Source organism: Rhinolophus hipposideros (genome assembly GCF_964194185.1).
Source record: "Rhinolophus hipposideros genome assembly, chromosome: 14".
In the NCBI taxonomy this organism is placed as follows: Eukaryota; Metazoa; Chordata; class Mammalia; order Chiroptera; family Rhinolophidae; genus Rhinolophus; species Rhinolophus hipposideros.
Window position 1 is genome coordinate 46,166,966 of NC_138060.1, and position 17,722 is coordinate 46,184,687.

General features: G+C 37.5%; 1 protein-coding gene across 11 annotated transcripts in view; it reads right to left on the reverse strand.

Annotated features, from left to right (window-relative positions):
* The window catches only part of NEK10 (NIMA related kinase 10), a 181,899-nt gene that overhangs the window by 115,409 nt on the left and 48,768 nt on the right, over positions 1-17,722 (reverse strand). For all 11 annotated transcript variants that reach the window (XM_081071835.1, XM_081071836.1, XM_081071832.1 and 8 more), the window contains 10 exons: positions 16,429-16,515; positions 14,881-15,105; positions 11,633-11,772; positions 10,256-10,317; positions 8,576-8,653; positions 6,657-6,721; positions 5,189-5,291; positions 4,966-5,094; positions 4,283-4,420; positions 2,229-2,274 (listed from right to left, as the gene is read on the reverse strand). In XM_081071835.1, the coding sequence (XP_080927961.1) occupies positions 2,229-2,274; positions 4,283-4,420; positions 4,966-5,094; positions 5,189-5,291; positions 6,657-6,721; positions 8,576-8,653; positions 10,256-10,317; positions 11,633-11,772; positions 14,881-15,105; positions 16,429-16,515 (1,073 nt within the window). The remainder of the gene's footprint in view (positions 1-2,228; positions 2,275-4,282; positions 4,421-4,965; positions 5,095-5,188; positions 5,292-6,656; positions 6,722-8,575; positions 8,654-10,255; positions 10,318-11,632; positions 11,773-14,880; positions 15,106-16,428; positions 16,516-17,722) is intronic.

A 17,722-nucleotide genomic window follows, 5' to 3' on the forward strand; every position in this document is an offset into this window, starting at 1 on the left:
CTCCTGTAGATGTCTAGGAAGAGAAATAATAAATCATTAATTGTCACAAATAACCAAGGCAACAAGACAGCTCAGAAAAAAAGTGGAAAGTCTCCAGAAAAGGAACTTAAAGATATGGAAATATGTGACTTAAATGACAGAGAATTCAAGATTGCAGTTCTGAAAAAACTCAACGAGATGCAAGAAAACAGACAGGCAGTTTAATTAACTCAGAAACACAATCAAAGAACAAAATGAATATTTCACCAAAGAGATTGAAGTTTTAAAAAAGAACCACATAGAATTTCTGGAGATTAAGAACTCAGTAGAAGAAATGAATAATGAAATAACCAGCTTAGGTAGTAGAGTTGACAAGATGGAGGAAAGAATCAGTGACATGAAGATAGAAATCTGGAAATGACATGGATGGAAAAAGAAAGAGACTTGAGACTTAAAAGAAATGAAAGAACTCTACAAGAACTTTCTGACTCCATCAGAAAGAGCAATATAAGAATAATGGGCATACCAGAAGGAGAAGAAATGGAGAAGGGAACAGAAAATATATTCAAAGAAATAGTCGATGAGAACTTCCCAAACTTGTAGCAAGAACTGGATCCTCGAATCCAAGAAGCAAATAGAACACCTAATTACCTCAACAGGCCTTCTCCAAGGCACATTGTATTGAAGCTGTCTAAAATCAACAACAAAGAAAGAATCCTCAAGGCAGCCAGGGAAAAAATGGTAACCTACAACAGAAAGCCCATTAGATTATCATCAGATTTTTGAGCAGAAAATCTACAAGCCAGGAGTGAGTGGAATCAAATATTCAAACTATTGAAAGAAAGAAATTATGAGCCAAGAATAATATATCTAGCAAAGATATCCCTTAGATATGAAGGAGGAAGACCTTTCCAGACATACAGAAGCTGGGAGAATTTTCTAACACATGACCTGCACTACAAGAAATACTGAAGGAGGCTATTCAACCAGCATCAACAGGGATAATTTGTGGCAACCGAAACATAAAAAGGGGGAGAGTAAAGGCCTGAACCGGAATATGGGAATGGAGAAAGTAAGCATGATGAAGAAAATGGAATATTCTAAATATGAAACTTTCTTTTACATAAACTTAATGGTAACCATTCAAAAAAAAATCCAGAACTGAAATATATAATGTAATTTAAAAAAAAAAGAAACAGAGGGGAAAATCATAGAATACCACCACACAGAAATAATAGACAACAACAAAAAGGCAAAGAAACAATGAAGACACAGTCTTACCAGAAAACCAAAGATACAATGATAGGAAATCCTCACATATCAATAATCATCCTAAATGTAAATGGACTGAACTCACCAATAAAAAGGCAAAGAGTAGCAGATTGGATCAAAAAACTAAACCCAACCATATGCTGCCTCCAAGAGACACATCTTAACTACAAGGACAAACACAGACTCAAAGTGAAAGGGTGGAAATTGACACTCCAAGCAAATGGTATCCAGAGAAAATCAGGTCTAGCCATACTGATGTCAGATGAAACAGTTTTTAGGATATATACACAATGGAATACTATTCGGCAGTAAGAAAGATGAAATAGGACCATTTGTGACAACATGGATGGATCTTGAGATTATAATGCTAAGCTAAATAAGTCAGACAGAAAAAGTAGAGAACCATATGATTTCACTGATATGTGGTATACAAAACTGAAAACAACAAAAGAACAAGACAAACAAATGAAGGAACAAAAACTCATAGACACAGATAATAGTTTAGGGGTTACCAGAGAGTTAGGGCGGAGGGGGACTCTAGAAGAGGGTAAACGAGGTCTAACATATGGTGATGGAAAGAGAACTGACTCTGGGTGGTTAACACACAATGTGAGAATGTAAGATACAGATAATGCATTACAGAATTGTACAACTGAATTCTATGTAACTTTACTAACATTTGTCACCCCAGTAAACTTTATTTTTTTAAAAAAAGTGATGCACAAGATTGTCTAGTCATATAAAAAACAAAGAGTGAAGAAAATTGTTGGTTAAGCTTATTTTTGACATTCTAATATAAAATATATAACAAAGACACTTTTCCTTAATTAGAAATATCATTCTGGGTGGTGAACACACAATGGAATTTATAGATGATGTAATACAGAATTGTACACCTGAAATCTATGTAATTTCACTAACAATTGTCACCCCAATAAATTAAAAAAAAAAGAAATATCATGAAAATTTGTACTTACTTTCGAGAAATGTTTTGTGATAGCGTACAACATTGGGATGATAAAGCTATAAGAAAATAAATAACAAACATTACACTACTTCAAAATACAAACTTATTTTCACAGCCAATTTAGTTGGATTTCATATGAAAACAGCAAAGAGATTGTGTTTATATTTATTTATAAAACTAAGAATTTTAAGATATCATCTAATTGAGATTTTTTTCATGATTCTTTTTATTTGCTACTTACGGAACTTATCTGAAAGTAGCAATCTCTTATATAGCCTTATCAAATAAAATTAAAAACTGATTTTGCTCTACCACCTAATTTAACTAGAGAATTGCAGAACTAGAAGAAACCTTAAGAATTTATTTAGCACTCCCACCCCAAAACCACACACAGACTGCAGAGAGGAGAAAACGAAAATAAAGCAATTTATGTTGAATATATACATCATTTCTCTTTATCTCTCCTCACCACTTTAATATTTACATACACTATTTATGTCTATTTACACTATTTGTTGTGTTTTTACGTTCTCCAAAATGATCAGTATGAAATTAAAATAACCTATGGCAGTTCCAACCACTCAGATGAAGACAGTGCCTGGGAAGGTGACAGAGTAATAAGAGAGACGGAACCAACATCCATAAACATCTGCACGGAGCAGAGAACACGACCAATCTGGTCTGTTCACATTGGGATGGTTACGTGAAAGAGAAATAATAGCCCATTGTATTGTGAGGCCTCTTCTCTTAGCCTCTGTATCATAGAGCCTCTTTGTTACAGCAGCTTAATCTTAACAAATAACACTTTACCATTCTAGTCCCATTTCTCTTGCTTCTGTCTGCCATTGCCTCCTCCTTTTAAGCCTCGATATCAGTATCCTTTCCATCAGTTCAGTCCTCCAGTGAGAGTGTAGTTGTACGATTTTGAGTTAACGCAAAGCCCAAGCAGATGCCTCTTATATGGCCCCAGCCTGATATTGTCTTTTCTTAGGAAACGGGCTAAAACAAATAGTCTACCTCATCAGCTAGCAAGCAGCCAGCAGATTTTGAACAATATGGGACCAGGTAAGCCACCAGGACCATACTCTAGACCTAGCCCACTGACTAGGATTACATTCAGATTTCAGTTCAAATGAAGATAGTAGACCATGTTCTACCCTGTGTCATAATGAAGCAGCCCTCTGCCAGAGGCTAGGTTATCCTAAGCATGAGGAAACACAAATTTTAAAAAATCTAATCTATTACTATATAAAAACTAACCACAAAATAAGTTATTAATGATAGTATTTACTGTAATTTAGAAATTGGAATAGAACTATGAATTTTGGTGAATTAAGATCATCATATTTATGATCGTTGTATCCCAGCACAAATGCTGTGCAAATTGAACTGCTAGAGAACGAAGCACAGTCAAGTTGATAGCTCTTCACAGGAATTATAAATGGCCAGTGTTCATAATGAATGTACAAATAAGGAAACCTATAAAAGAAACCAGTGTGTTCTTGGATCACAAAAAGAAATCCCATTTCTCTTCTGACATGTTTATTCTTTCTCTCCAAACAAAGCTTCATAATGATAGTTAATTGAGTTGTTACATTATGTCAGAATATTCTTCTCATGCCAATAAATAATAACCCATCTGGAAAATCCACATTTTAGATTTAATAAGCCATATTTGAAGAATGTTAACTGCTTGGTTCCACTTGACAAAAATTAGGGAACTCTTAGTCATATTCTTATGTAACTAAGTAACAAAATATTCTGCAATACAAGAAGGAAATGGATATGCCTAAAATGAAAAGGGTTACTCATATCGAATGCACTCTGTGCTATAAACTCTGTTGTTCTGCACCCCTGGCCCTGACATAAACTCCAGGAAGGGTTTCTAAGGTTCAATGTCAAGCCTTCGGAAAAAAGATGGCTAAAATATCACTATCTTAACGTCAATTATTTTAAGCAGAATCAGTTCTTAAACAGCATGGACAAGAATAGCATAAGAACACTACTTTCTTTTGATGACATTTATTTAAGGAGAACACCCTCATAAACAAGAAAAACCTTTACCTGCTCTTTAATTATGGTTAATTCAGAAACAATATTCTTCACACTGCTGTCTCGATCTTTTTTATCCTTTCCAAATGCTGGGTTATGTAAATTGACCTCTTTCATTGCTAAAAGATTTTGACCACTACGCTTTCTAACCTAATAAGGAAGACAAAAAGAAAAGAAAAAGAAAAGAAAAAAAATGAGGTGGGGGTAGAAAGGGGAAGAAAGAGATAGGTTAACAAGGTCACATGTTTAAATAAAGTCTTTTAAATACGTCAGGGAACTTTAAAACGTCTATCTGTATTTACACTAAGCTCAGCTTAAAAAAAAAAAACAGTATCTCCTGGATTAATCTGTAATATTCAGTAAGATTTTACTTGGTAAATACAGAAACACTAGTGTGAATTTAGAGAAGGTGTCATGCAATGGGACAAGCCATTTTGACTATTTTTTTGTGAGAGATTAATGACAGCTTTTGTCTTCAAAGGTCAGTGACCAATTTCTAGAGCTAAAAAGCTCTAGTGCAGCCATCTGATGAACAAAAGCAATCCTTCAAATTTTCATAACTATTTTTCACTACTTTTCAACAAGGACTTTCAAGGTCCTTTCAAGAGGACTCCAATTCAACTGTGTGTGACTGTGCAAGTGTGGCATCTGGTTTGCTTGGGGGTATCAGAAATGTTCCCCAAGGGCAAAGTCACCTTGTAAACACAGCCAAAAGCTCCACTTCCAAGATGATCCAAAATCGCATAGTTGCCTATGTATTTCGAAGGAGCTTTATTCTGATTAATGCTTTCAATGTTTTCAGCAATTTGCTTCAACTCATCGTCCTAACCAAAAAATAAAAAGGAAATGGGTTACTATGACAAAGCCCATTCTGACCACGTGGCAGCCTGCCAAAATACTTACCATTAATAAACTTACCATTAATAAATTCAGCTTGGATACCAATTCTTCATAAGCACTGATGTCACGAACATAATGTCCTATATCAATGAAGACCTCAAACAAGTCAGTGGGGAAGAGCCTACAGGGAAAAAGACACACATGTATGTCATGCAGGATTCGGAAACTGTCGTTCATTCCCTCCCTTTTGGATCTAGCTCATTCACAGATTAATTGTAGTAAACAAATTTAACTTCCTTAGGGTATCAACAAGCTGGCAGACATAATACCCACCAGTTGATCTCTCAAAAGTGAACTGTAGCTACATTTCATAAGCGTAAGGAAAAACAAATGGAAAGTTCTAGGGATCTGCTGTATAATATTCTGCTTATAGCTAACAGTGTTGTACTGTTACACATCTATTAAGAGGGTAGATATTGTGTTATGTGTTTTTTACAACAATAAAAAAACAGATATGATGCAGATTATACAAAGACCTTATTTGTAAAGTATTTGTGGATATAGGTAAACATTTTGGGAAGGAATGTTTACTGGGTGCTTACTGAGCACTTTCATAAATGCTATTGGATTCAGTCCTTATATTTACTCGAGGAGGCAACTATTAACCTAATTTTAAATGTTTTATGAAAATCAAGTAAAAATACAGGTAAATGGGGGGGGAATGGAGAGATTTGTGCATCATTTCCAAGGTACTGGCTTCGAGGCTTCTTAAAATATTTAGGTCCACTAAAATGGACGATTTAGGGCGTTGAACAAAAAAGGTTTTGACGAATAACTAATTTTACGTCCTTTTCTTTCCCTAAATTCAAGCATCATATAGAAATAAAGTAACAACATAAAATGTTCCACGCTGCTGAACAAAAGATGTTACTAAAACAGAAGGTTTTATTTCTATTCTGCCTTGTCAATACAATTCCTGTAAGAACTTGGGCGTATGGTTTTGGCTCACCCTACCCAACTAAATTGCATGCAGACCACACATGTAGCATCTCCTTGCCGAGGTGGTGATTTTTCTGTCACACTCAACCAGCATAGCCAACCTCCTGACCCTAGAATATCCAGCCTCCTCCCCTTCAAATGAGCTCCTACACTATGGAGGATATCCAGACAAATACTTTTTTTTCCCTGTTGATTAAGAGGAAATGACTAGATCAACTTTGGAATTTCTGAATGGGCAAAACCAAGCACATATTTTGATGTCATCCACTTAAAATGTTAATGTCTAAAAAAGAGAAAGAAAGAAAAAACAAAAACCATAGCCGTCACATGTAATTAAGAAGAATTATATTGATATCGTGATTGCTGTTCTTTCATCATTTTGTTAAGATATCACCAGGGTAGCTCAGTTTTATCTGTGAATTCTAAGAAAGCAGAAGACACCTGTTTTTCATGCTGATTCATTCTTCTTTTACTGTTACTAAATCAGGCATGTGAAAACAGCTCAATTTAGTGACTGCTGGTCACTTAAATATCTCTAAGCTCATACCTTTTAAAGAGTGGTCTGTTTCTTTCCATACTGAAGAGAAACCTCAAGGCTCTGAAAGCATAACACTGGTAAATAAAAGGAGAAGTGATTCTCAAATGGTAGCTCAACAAATTAGAACATTATCAAGACAGAATTATCATGAAGTAAATATTAATGTGGCTTGACTGTGAGGGTGGCAGGTCTATGTGGGAACCAAAGTTTGTGACTGAAAACAAAAACCATCAACACCTGGGGTAGTTCTTGTACTTAAAAATCGTTTATGCTGTAGAAATGCTAGGGACCTTGGCCTTGTTTCACTCAGTAGTTGTCCTTAGTTCCTTTCTAGAAAGTACAAAATGAACACAAAGACAAGAAATAAAATGTCTATGCTGAGAAAAACCAAATGTCCAGAGATTTCCAGGAGCTTAAGGTTTATTTTGTTTCTAGCCTGCTATGTATGCCTCAATATTTACATGGTCTCTGTGAGAAAATAAACACTAGAAATGATGACATGTAAAAATAGCCACAGGCACACTGGACTCAAACTTGACAAATTGGTCTCTTGAGTAAAGAGGCCTAAGCATTCCCTGAATAGAAAAATCTACAGTACCTCCTGTGAACGCTCAGAAAGAGGCCTGTGAGACTTTAAGGAAGAAAAATAAACATATGACATTTTGCAATGCTGAGAGAAAAGAAAAGAAAAAGAGAAAAGACAGCCCCCAGCCTGCAGATGTACCTGAACGATAAGCCACCACTGGGGTGATTGGGGTCTGCTGAGTTCAAATCCAAAATCGTTCCATAATATTAGTGACCTGAATATAGAAGAAGGGTCACAAACAGAATTGCCCAGAAAAGCCAGGCAAACAACAAAATGAAGGAGCCTGGTAAGAGAGTAGTGGCGATTTGTGAGAGAGTGGAGAACATGCATGTATGTTCCTCGAAAGCCATTTCAACATGGATTTTTAAAAACCCTCTACTGCCTAACAAAATGCATCAGCCGGATGGATTTGACTTTGCCTGTGTTCCCGCATAGTGTCACACACATAGCGGGGAACTAGGGAAACGAAGTCCCTCCCTTGGATGTTCTCATCTGTAGCTCTCCAAAACCTGTGGCTGCCAGTCCACAGATGCCATCAGAAATTCTCTGCTAGGGTTGATCATCATTCTGGATGATAGCTCTTAAATCAGATTGAGGCAAAGGTGGTTTCATACTTCCTTTTCTAAGTGACTTCAAGAAAAGGTGAGCCGCCACTACGGCAAAGGCAAACTTCAAATGTGATGTTATCATCCCGATGTCTTTGGGGACTCTGGCCGCTGGTGCCCAACTCCTCAAAAAAGCACATATTGTGTCCCCCCTCTTACCTGTGAGGCCTCATCTCCTGAGGCACCCTCTCCCCTCAACGCACACCCCAGCCCCACTAAACATACTGTAAGCTGTCAGGCTCCCATACTTTGCATGTGTTGTTCCCTCCGTGTGGAATGGCCTTCCATCTGATACTACTGGGGCCCCACTCGTATCCCTTTATCCATTTGGCAAGTCCCTTCTCATCCATCAAGGCTGATTTTACAGGCTTTCCTTTGTCAAGGTGAAACATTAGTGGCTGTGGGCCATGCTTAAAGATGGCATAGAATTTTCCTGCTATTATTTTCCGATACGCAAGCAATACATGTCTTTTTTTAAAGCAGAACTTATTGATAAGCAAAGAAACATCGAAATAAAATGGCCTAATTCCCTCCCATAGAGAAACCACCGTCAAGCGTTTTACGTTGTTGTAACAGCATTTGCTTCCATGCCAGCCTCCCTCACTAGGTGTTTTTCCTTCACACTCAGTACAGGATCATAGCTAACTTAAAAATTCTAAAAATCATAGATTATGTTATCAAAGTTTCCCCAAATTTCAGTAACTTGATATTGAAGAACAATGGACATGTTTATTTACCTGTAATAGATTAGTCTTTGCTGCATTCCTTTGTTTGTTTGGTAAGATTAATTTTGCTATTGTATATACACCATTTTCCTGGAGGAATAAAGGGGCCATGTTATGACAATGCCATAGAGATACATAAGCATAAAAAAAAACAACTAAACAACCTCAAAAATTAATATTAAGAAAAAAAATGTTAGTATAATCTTCAAACTTTAAATATGACAGGACAATACCTAAAATGTGACAGGACAATACTAAAAATGTAGGTGTAACACGTTTATACACCAAAGACTATAACCATAATCTTAAAATTTCAATTGTCTTTAAAGATTATAAATAATAAAGTATATCAATTTAAAGTGATTCAAAAACTTAAAACCAGTGTGGGGGACAGAGTAAAGGGATCCAAATATCTTTATAATCTTTGAACATTATATTTTAAATATAATGAAATATAATTATGAAATATAATTTCTCCCTTTATAGTTTTGTGAAACACTACCGATAAATTATTGCAGAAAATAGAAAAATAAAAGAAATAAGAATAATAGATTAAAATAGAAAACTAATATTACTCATGAAAACACAGTTAATATCTTTCTAGACTTATGCTCAAATATATACATGGAGGAATGAAAGAATTACTAACTTATTTCTACTTTCCTATTATCTATTAAATGCATAACTTACTAAAGTCTACTATATATGGATGTTTATATTATAACTAAAGAACTTTACCCGCCTTATTGCATTTAGTCTTTATAGTTATTTGTGAATTAGTCTATAATTTTCCTGTTTTATACATGAGAAAACCAAAACTTAGAGAGGCTAAGTCATTTTTCCAGGGGCCAAGCAGCAAGTAATGATAGGAATTGTTTTAACAGCATTTGTTTCCAGGCCAGCCTCCCTCATTAGATATTTTTCCCTTACAAGTCAGTACAGGGACTAGTGCTAACCTAAATATTCTAACAATCATAGATATTATCAAAATTTCCCTAGATTTCAGTTGCTCTACCAACTACCCCGATTTGCAGAGCGTCCCCGAGGGACTCTAGTCACTGGTAACCTGATCCATTACTAACTTTTATCTATTTACGGATTTTGAAGTTGGATATACTGTATTGAAAAAAAAGTTTTCTCTTTAAAATTCAATGAGAGGAAAATAACTTTTATAATAGGAAACTATGTGAGGGTTGTACACATACATGTGTATTTAGGTATAACTCTTATGTATATACTTGAATTTGAGAGTACATACTTGATATATTCTTAAAGTGACTGCTACCCTTAACTCATGGAAGCCTATATGTCCAGAATTAAAACAGTTTAGAATAGCTTTAAAAAAAGAAAGGAAGGAAGGAAGGAAGGAAGGAAGGAAGGAAGGAAGGAAGGAAGGAAGGAAGGAAGGAAGGAAGGATGGAAAGAAGGAAGGAAAAAGGACTGCACAAAATATAGGGAAGAAATGTCATCAATTAACCACAAAGCAGTTCTTTTCAAGCCACGTGAGTTAAAAGAGGAAGGATAAGAATGTAAAATGAAACCTATAAGTTAAATAAGAAATACTGAAATGTTTTAAAACCCCATGATGGGATCCCAAAAGCTATGCTGTGGGACACAGAGTTGGGTCTGAGGTGGGGTCAATCAATGGTCACCTGGTCATGCAGACGCCACCCTGGGGGGCGGGACGCTCACCTGAACCACCTGCTGGGCGTTGGTGTCGTTGAGCACAAGTTCCGTGAGGGCAGCACAGCAGGCTGGAACGAAAACCACCAAACGATCATGTCTGTCACCACTGTGACTGTGCTACTGCTCTTACATCAATACTCGAACTCCACGGGGAATTTTATTCACAGAGTCACTCAAAAACACTAACTGTCCCTCTGGCGTGGTTCTGGGACAAGGAAAATGTCTCTTCTCTTCATGTGATTAGTGCATGTACACCCCATAGCAGCTTTCTATTGAGTACCTACCAGTACGATAGACCAGGAAGCAGGGACTGCATCTGTCTGGTTCATTGTAATGCCCAGCGCCCAACCATTTAACAGGCGCTCAATAAATACATCTACAATGGCTGGCTAAATGAGAGAGTGCTCTAAATACAGCATCCAAATTAACATTTATATTCAGAGTCTGCACTGTGATGACCCGTTTGACCAGTGGGAAAACCGAGACTCGGAGAGGTTATGAGACGAGGCCACAGCACTCGTAAGCAGCAGGGGCCAGAAGTCTGACCCTAGTCTGCCAAGCGTTGCATCCCGGGCCCTGAGCACTACCCTTCCTGCCTTGTATAGCCACTGGGGCAGCCTCGGGTGGCGTTCTGTACTGAGCTGCTTCTTGGCCTTTTTCCTCCCCCAGCCATGTCTGCTCTTCCCCTCTGAGGACCTACCGGCCCTTCTGCTGGCCCACCCGGTACCTCTCTGCTCCCTTTCTGTGGGTCACTGCAGGGCACCCAGCTTGGTCAATAACACTTTGGCCCCGCTTGCCGCAAAGGCCAGGTGCCCTCACGCAGTGGCTATAGAACTATTCAAGATTGTGCCAAAGTGCCAAAAAAGTGCATGCATATGTCCCTGCTCCCCGCAATGCTTCTGTGTGGAAATCCCACAGAGGGCAGCATCTCTGTCTTCTCTTCAGGTGCTCACGAGGTATGAGGAAGGCACTCCCTCGCTCCCAGTGGAACGGGTACCTGCATTGTAGAATGTCCCTGAAGGAGGGTGCCCGAGGTCTAGAAAATAATAGGAACCACGATCTGGGCACAGAGCAAGCTGCATTCCCTAACCCAGCTTTATGAGTAATAAAGCTCATATTCTGCTCTCTTTATGTCTGACTTCTATTGTTGACTTCTTCATGTGTTCAGAACATGGAAGGGAGGGAAAAGTTGTGGTATCGTTAACCTGCAAATTCAACACCGGTACCAACAAGTTTCGGGCATCCATATGGATTTAACTTCACATTTTTTAAAACTTAGAAATTGTGCCTAATCAATGTCATCATACTAATTTTATAACAGAATAAGACAATATAATATTAAACAGTATAAAATAGTAAAACATAATAACATGATATAAATACCTGCTTGAAGGGAGAAAGTATTTTCTTGTATTTCCCGAGGGCTTAAATCTTCTGACAAATGAAGCTGCTGAATTCGGCCTGCTGCATTGGCACTAGACAGGCTTCCAATGGAAGACCGATCAGAAACAAAATTTCTATCTCTGAAAAAGAAAAGTTAATGCACAGATGAATTTATCAATTTTCCTTCCTGGTCAGTGTTTTCTGAGTCCTTTTTAAAGAAATTTTTCCTTCACCCAGATCTCGAAGTTTTCTGCTGTGTTATCTTTATTGTTTCACCTTCCAATCCACCTAGAATGGATTTTGTATATGGTGTGAGGTAGGAATCTTTCCTTCCTTTCTTTCTTTCTTCCTTCCTCCCTCCCTCCCTCCCTCCCTCCCTTCTTTCCATCCTGTTCTCTCTCTCTCTCTCTCTCTCTCTCTCTCTCTCTCTCTCTCTCTCTCTCTCTCTCTCCTCTCTCTCTCTCTCTCTCTTTCTCTCTCTCTCTCTCTTTCTCTCTCTCTCTCTCTCTCTCGCCTTTCTTTTTGGTATGGTTACTGAACTGGCTCAGCACTATTTATTGACTAGACTGTCCTTCCCCCACTGCTCCCCATGGCCACCTTTGTTTTGACCTCTATTCTGCTGCAATCAAGTCATCCGAATACATGTCAGTCTTCATCATTTTGTTTTCTTTTCCCATGAAATTCCAATCTTCCTTTATTTTAGGAAAGTTCTCTTCTATTATGTCTTTTTAAAAAAAATTTAATTCCTTTTGTTGTATTCTCTAACTCAGGGATATCAATTATCCAAAAACCTGTCTTCTGCTGGCCATAGCTTTCGTTTTCTAATTGCTCATATGTCTTTGTCTTTCTCCTCTACATTACATGTAATTTGTTTTTCAGTCTTGCCCTTCCTTTGTCTAATTCAAGTTTCTAGTGAACTTATCAGTTTTGTGTGTGTGATTCCGTTCCTGTCTTCTTTCTTAGCTCTGCAATCCCTCTCCTCCCTTTTTTATTATCCTCTCATCTCATCTTTAATCTTATTTCATAAATTTCATGTTCTGTTTAATGTCTTCAATAAAAATAAAGCATTTGTTTTTCTGTTTACTTAAATGGAACCTCTTCCAAAAGAGATTATTCTTGTCTTTTAACTACTTTGTTCCTTTTTGTTTTACTTTGTTACCATAATTTATCATTAATTTTTTTTTTTATGCCAGCAGCTCTATCTGGATTTCTATGTGCCTAAATATAACGTGGACTTGGCTTCCTTCCCACCTCATCTGGACCCACTAGTGTCCCTCCTTCACTGAGCATGGGGAAGGTAATGGAGCTGGGCCTAGCGATAGTCATAATTGGTGATCTTATCTGTCAACATAATTATGTTAAAACTTTAATTTCAGTGATCATTCTACATTATCAAGAGTATACAGCCCTCTAGGAACCACTTTTGAGTTTGGGGTTGCAAGGGACTGGGCATGCACAGGCTTCCTGGAAACTGCCCTGACCACAATGCCTGTTCATAATCAAGCCAGCAGACAACCTGGCAACCTCCAGCCATCGAACCCACTCCAGGCAGCTCACGGGTGGGCACAAGCTCTGAAAGGATACTATTTACCCAGCTGGGATAATAAATTCTCCTAGAGCACAGTGACATATTTAACATGGAATAAGTGTTGACATCTATCACCTTCCCACGAAAGAGTTTCCTAACATTGCACCATAGAAACATACTAGGAAAATGACTCTTTAGATATGTAAGAACTCTTTTCTATCAAGGATTGTTATAGATTGAGCAAAAGAGGAAAATGGTGCCTTGTATTAAACTCAAATTATATGTGGTAAAAGTATATTTTGTCATTAAAGTATACTTTGTCTTTGAAGTATTGCTTAACAATTATAGAATTTAATTTTATCATCTAAATAAACAAATAAACAAACAAATAAATAAATAACTGCTCTCCAAGAAGACAACCCTGTCGTCACAGGCATATTGACAAATAATGACCACCACCAGCAGCAGCAGCATTGCCGTCACCGTGCGACACCGTCCAAGCAAAAACGAACCTTTGTCAAATGTGATTATTTTGACCAAGGGGCTAGCTTATTATGCCACTGTACTGATGAAAGATTTATAATTTAAAATTTAATGTATTTGAGATTTTTAAGTGATACTCATAAAAGCAAGTGGAGAGTAAACAGTCTATGTATTTCTTTTTCCTTTTTTTTTTTTTTTGATGATAACAGAAATCGTTGACAAAGCTACAGTTCCTATCTCTGCAGTCTGTTCTTATGCTTTGGAATGTCCCCTCAGAGAAAATGAAGTTGATAATACATAGTTCTGCAATATCCCTGGAGGCATAATAAGCACAAAGTCCCAATAATATTGATTTGATACTATCTAGTCATATTAAAATTGGTAAGTCACGGCTTTTATTAGCATGAGTTTTATTTATGTACCACAGATAATAAATGTGAGCCCTCTGAGGCAGACATACTCCTTTTCAACTTTGGGTAAAAACATATAGGGCTGAATTATGCTTTCTAATAATTTTCAGTAATAAAACCTTCCCACTGATGGTACAAAAGATGTTTTTATTCAATACTTCAATATATCTACTATGTACAATATAGTAGTTATTGCAACATGAAGAGAATTTCAATTCGAAAGTATTTTTAAAGACCATTCCTTCCTCATATCATGGCTTTGAATGCCATTGGAATTCTACTTTTAAAAGAGAGATAATAGGTGTTAACTCATCTTATAGCACCACAACAACGATTAGAGAGAAAGGAAGAGCAACTGGACTGGGGTCAGTAACATGAAAATCATTTCATTAATGACATTTTCTCCTATTTTGACTAAGGATTATGCATCTGTCCCCCTAACATAGACATTGCTTTCTCTTTACAGATGAATGACATGTATGCATACACAGGCATTTTGGTAAACTAGTAGTAATTATTGTACTCATTCAAGAAATAAGGTGACAAGACAAATGTTTTCCTTGGGTTATTGGTTTCCATTCCTGGCACTGTACTGGAGGCTGGTGATGCAAAGATAAACATATCAGGGCTCTCAAGGAGCTTGAAAGACAAATGCCCCCGACAGGAATTTAGAGCATGCTTGCAACAAGTATAAATGACTCTGCAAAACATGAATGACCAAAGAGCAGGAGGGAGGGAGTTGAGCGTGTGCCCAATCTGCCATCACACGGCAGAGTCCCCAGCCTGCAATGACTGGGGTGAAATGAGCCAAGCCCACCCCGACTCACCCTCGTAAAATATGTAGCAGCTGCTTGATGCCTCCCCAGATGCGGATTTCCACACTGGTCTCGGGGTCTTCACAAACCTGCACCAGGATCCAGACGACACTCCAGAGCAGCTTCAGGTGGTCAGAGTGCAGCAGACTGAGGAGGATGGGGATCCCCTCATAGAGCTTCACCTGCTCTTTCACTTGGGGTTCGGCACACAGTAGGCGCAGCAACTCTGCAGTTAGTCTGGGAGCAGATGGAAAGGGTGAGGATGAGAATCACAGCACAGCGGGTCACTGACTTTACATTTAGACTAGAGCTGTCACCACTGCATGGACTATAACTCTAACATTTTCTCAGTCACAGGTCAGCATACGTTTCCGGCAAAGGGCTGAACCACAGCTAAATGTTTTCGGCTTTGCTGGCCTTATGGGCTCCATCACAACTACCCAACCATGCAAACATGTGCAAAAGCACCCATAGACAACAACAAAAACAAATGGGCTTCGCTGTGTCCCAATAAATCTTTATTTACAAACACAGGCAGGGAGCCAAATTTATCCCCCAGGTTACAATTGGCTGACTGCTGTTCTAAGTCATATGCTCATTGAACCTCCATTGGTCTGACTAAGAACCTCTAACCAGCAAACAGGTGTCGAGTACCTGCTATAGGCTCAAGATAAAAGAATTATGAAAGCTTTACCTTGTGCTTCCATCGACCACACCACTTAGTGTTATGACGAAACTGCTGCGTTGCGAGCCTGTCCACTCTCCTACACTATACACTCATATCTTATTCATGTTCAGTTTGTCAACACTTGTGCAGAGGCTGTTTGTTGGATGAATGGGTTCATGTAGCCAAGTCTATGAGTGTAGTATGTAAAATTATAGTATGTTAAATTGCCTTTTAAGTCCAGGGGGACTTATTATGAGTTAAGGGTCAGGGTTTCACTACTTGACTTTCAGTTATTTACTTTGCCACTTTAGAAAGTTTTTTATTCAACTAAATATCAAATGATGTTGGTTGCAACACCATGTAAAAACAACCTAATTACTATCGGGGTACAGTAACTCTTTAGAGCAATATGTAGTCTAATTAAAAATGATTTCATTTTACTCCAGATTCTGTTTTAAGTTATAGCAACAGGTGGTCATGAAACAAGTCCGAACCTATTTTAATTTATTTTACTGGCCTTAAGGAAACTAGATTTTGGCATTCTACTCAAGTTTTCAGCATACAATCTGAAATTTCTAAAAACAGACCCACCTCAGAGTTTCTTTCCTTAAAGAGACAGGATGTAAATAAATACAACAAACAAAAATATTAAAAATATGATCCTAAGATTTATATAATTTGATTCCATGCCCAGAACTAGAAGTAATTCAGGGCCAAAGATAAACTGATATACCACTGTGCTCTATTTTCTTTATGTAAACTTTAAAAGGAAATAAATGCCAAATTGACTCATGGTATGTCAACAATATAAATAACATGACATAATAAAAAAATAATAACAATCATTTTCATCAAATATAAGATATTATATTTCTCCTTTTTAGCAACCCTACCTTTTGGAGAGTAAATCATATTCATGTAAAATCATCAGCAGATTTTCTACAACGTTGAGTTCACTTATCTTCTCCCTACATTCTGGGCTATAAATTAAAAACTATTAGTAACTACTAAAAACGTAGTTTACCATATCCATTTATTTAATATCCTAGTTCTCATAGTATCTTAAGATGAGAATCAAAATGCAACATAGCTCTATGAAGCAAGGTTATATCAAATTCCAATATTAGATAAATATTATATGTCATAAATTTAAATTTGTTTACTTACAGTATGATAACATAATTCCCTTTACTACAAAGGGAATCATATGCTGTTCACATAAAAAATTAATGATCAGTGTTATTCCCAACAGGCGAATGTGGAAATGTGCTCTCTCTCTCTCTCTCTCTCTCTCTCTCTCTCTCTCTCTCTCTCTCTCTCTCTCTCTCTATATATATATATATATATATATATATATATATCCTTTGACAGATGAATGGATAAAGAACATATAGGAGGTCTGACAAGTAAGTTTGCGAACTCATCCTAGAAAAAGTGCTACATTCCCCATTGCTGAATATCACTATGGTCTCCTTTGAAGTACTCCCCTTGGGAAACTATGCACTGATGCCAGCACCCAGTCCACCCTTCAGAGCAATTTTGGAACTCTTTTTCTGGAATGGTCATCAGAGCTGTCGTCGTATTACCCTTGATGTCCTGAATGTCATCAAAATGTCTTCCTTTAAATATTTCCTTTATGTTCTGGTAAAGAAAGAAGTCACTGGGGGCCAGATCAGGTGAGTAGGGAAGGTGTTCCAATACAGTTATTTGTTTACTGGCTAAAAACTCCCTCACAGACAGTGCTATGTGAGCTGGTGCATTGTCGTGATGCAAGAGCTCCTTTGGGACAATTTTCGCACACACCTTTCTCATGCCAAGATTTGCTGTTAAGACTCTCCTAACTGTTTCTCTATCGATGTTTACTTGCTTCTTAACATTAACAGTCAGCAGACTTACTGTCTGCTATGTTCCCATAGCCAGCCAACGATTTTGACGCACAACATGACGAATTTTTGCAATGTTTTCCGTCAGTTCTGCTCTTCACTGTCTGCCCTGACCTCTCTTCATCAGTGACGTGATCTCTCCCCTCAGAAAAACGTTTAACCCATTTGTACACTGCCGTTTTTTTCATGGCATTATCCCCATAAAGTTGGACTAACATGTCCCAGATTTCACTTGTACTCTTGCCAAGTTTGACCAGAAATTTAATGTTTTCTCATTGCTCTAATTCAAGCTCAGACATTCTCA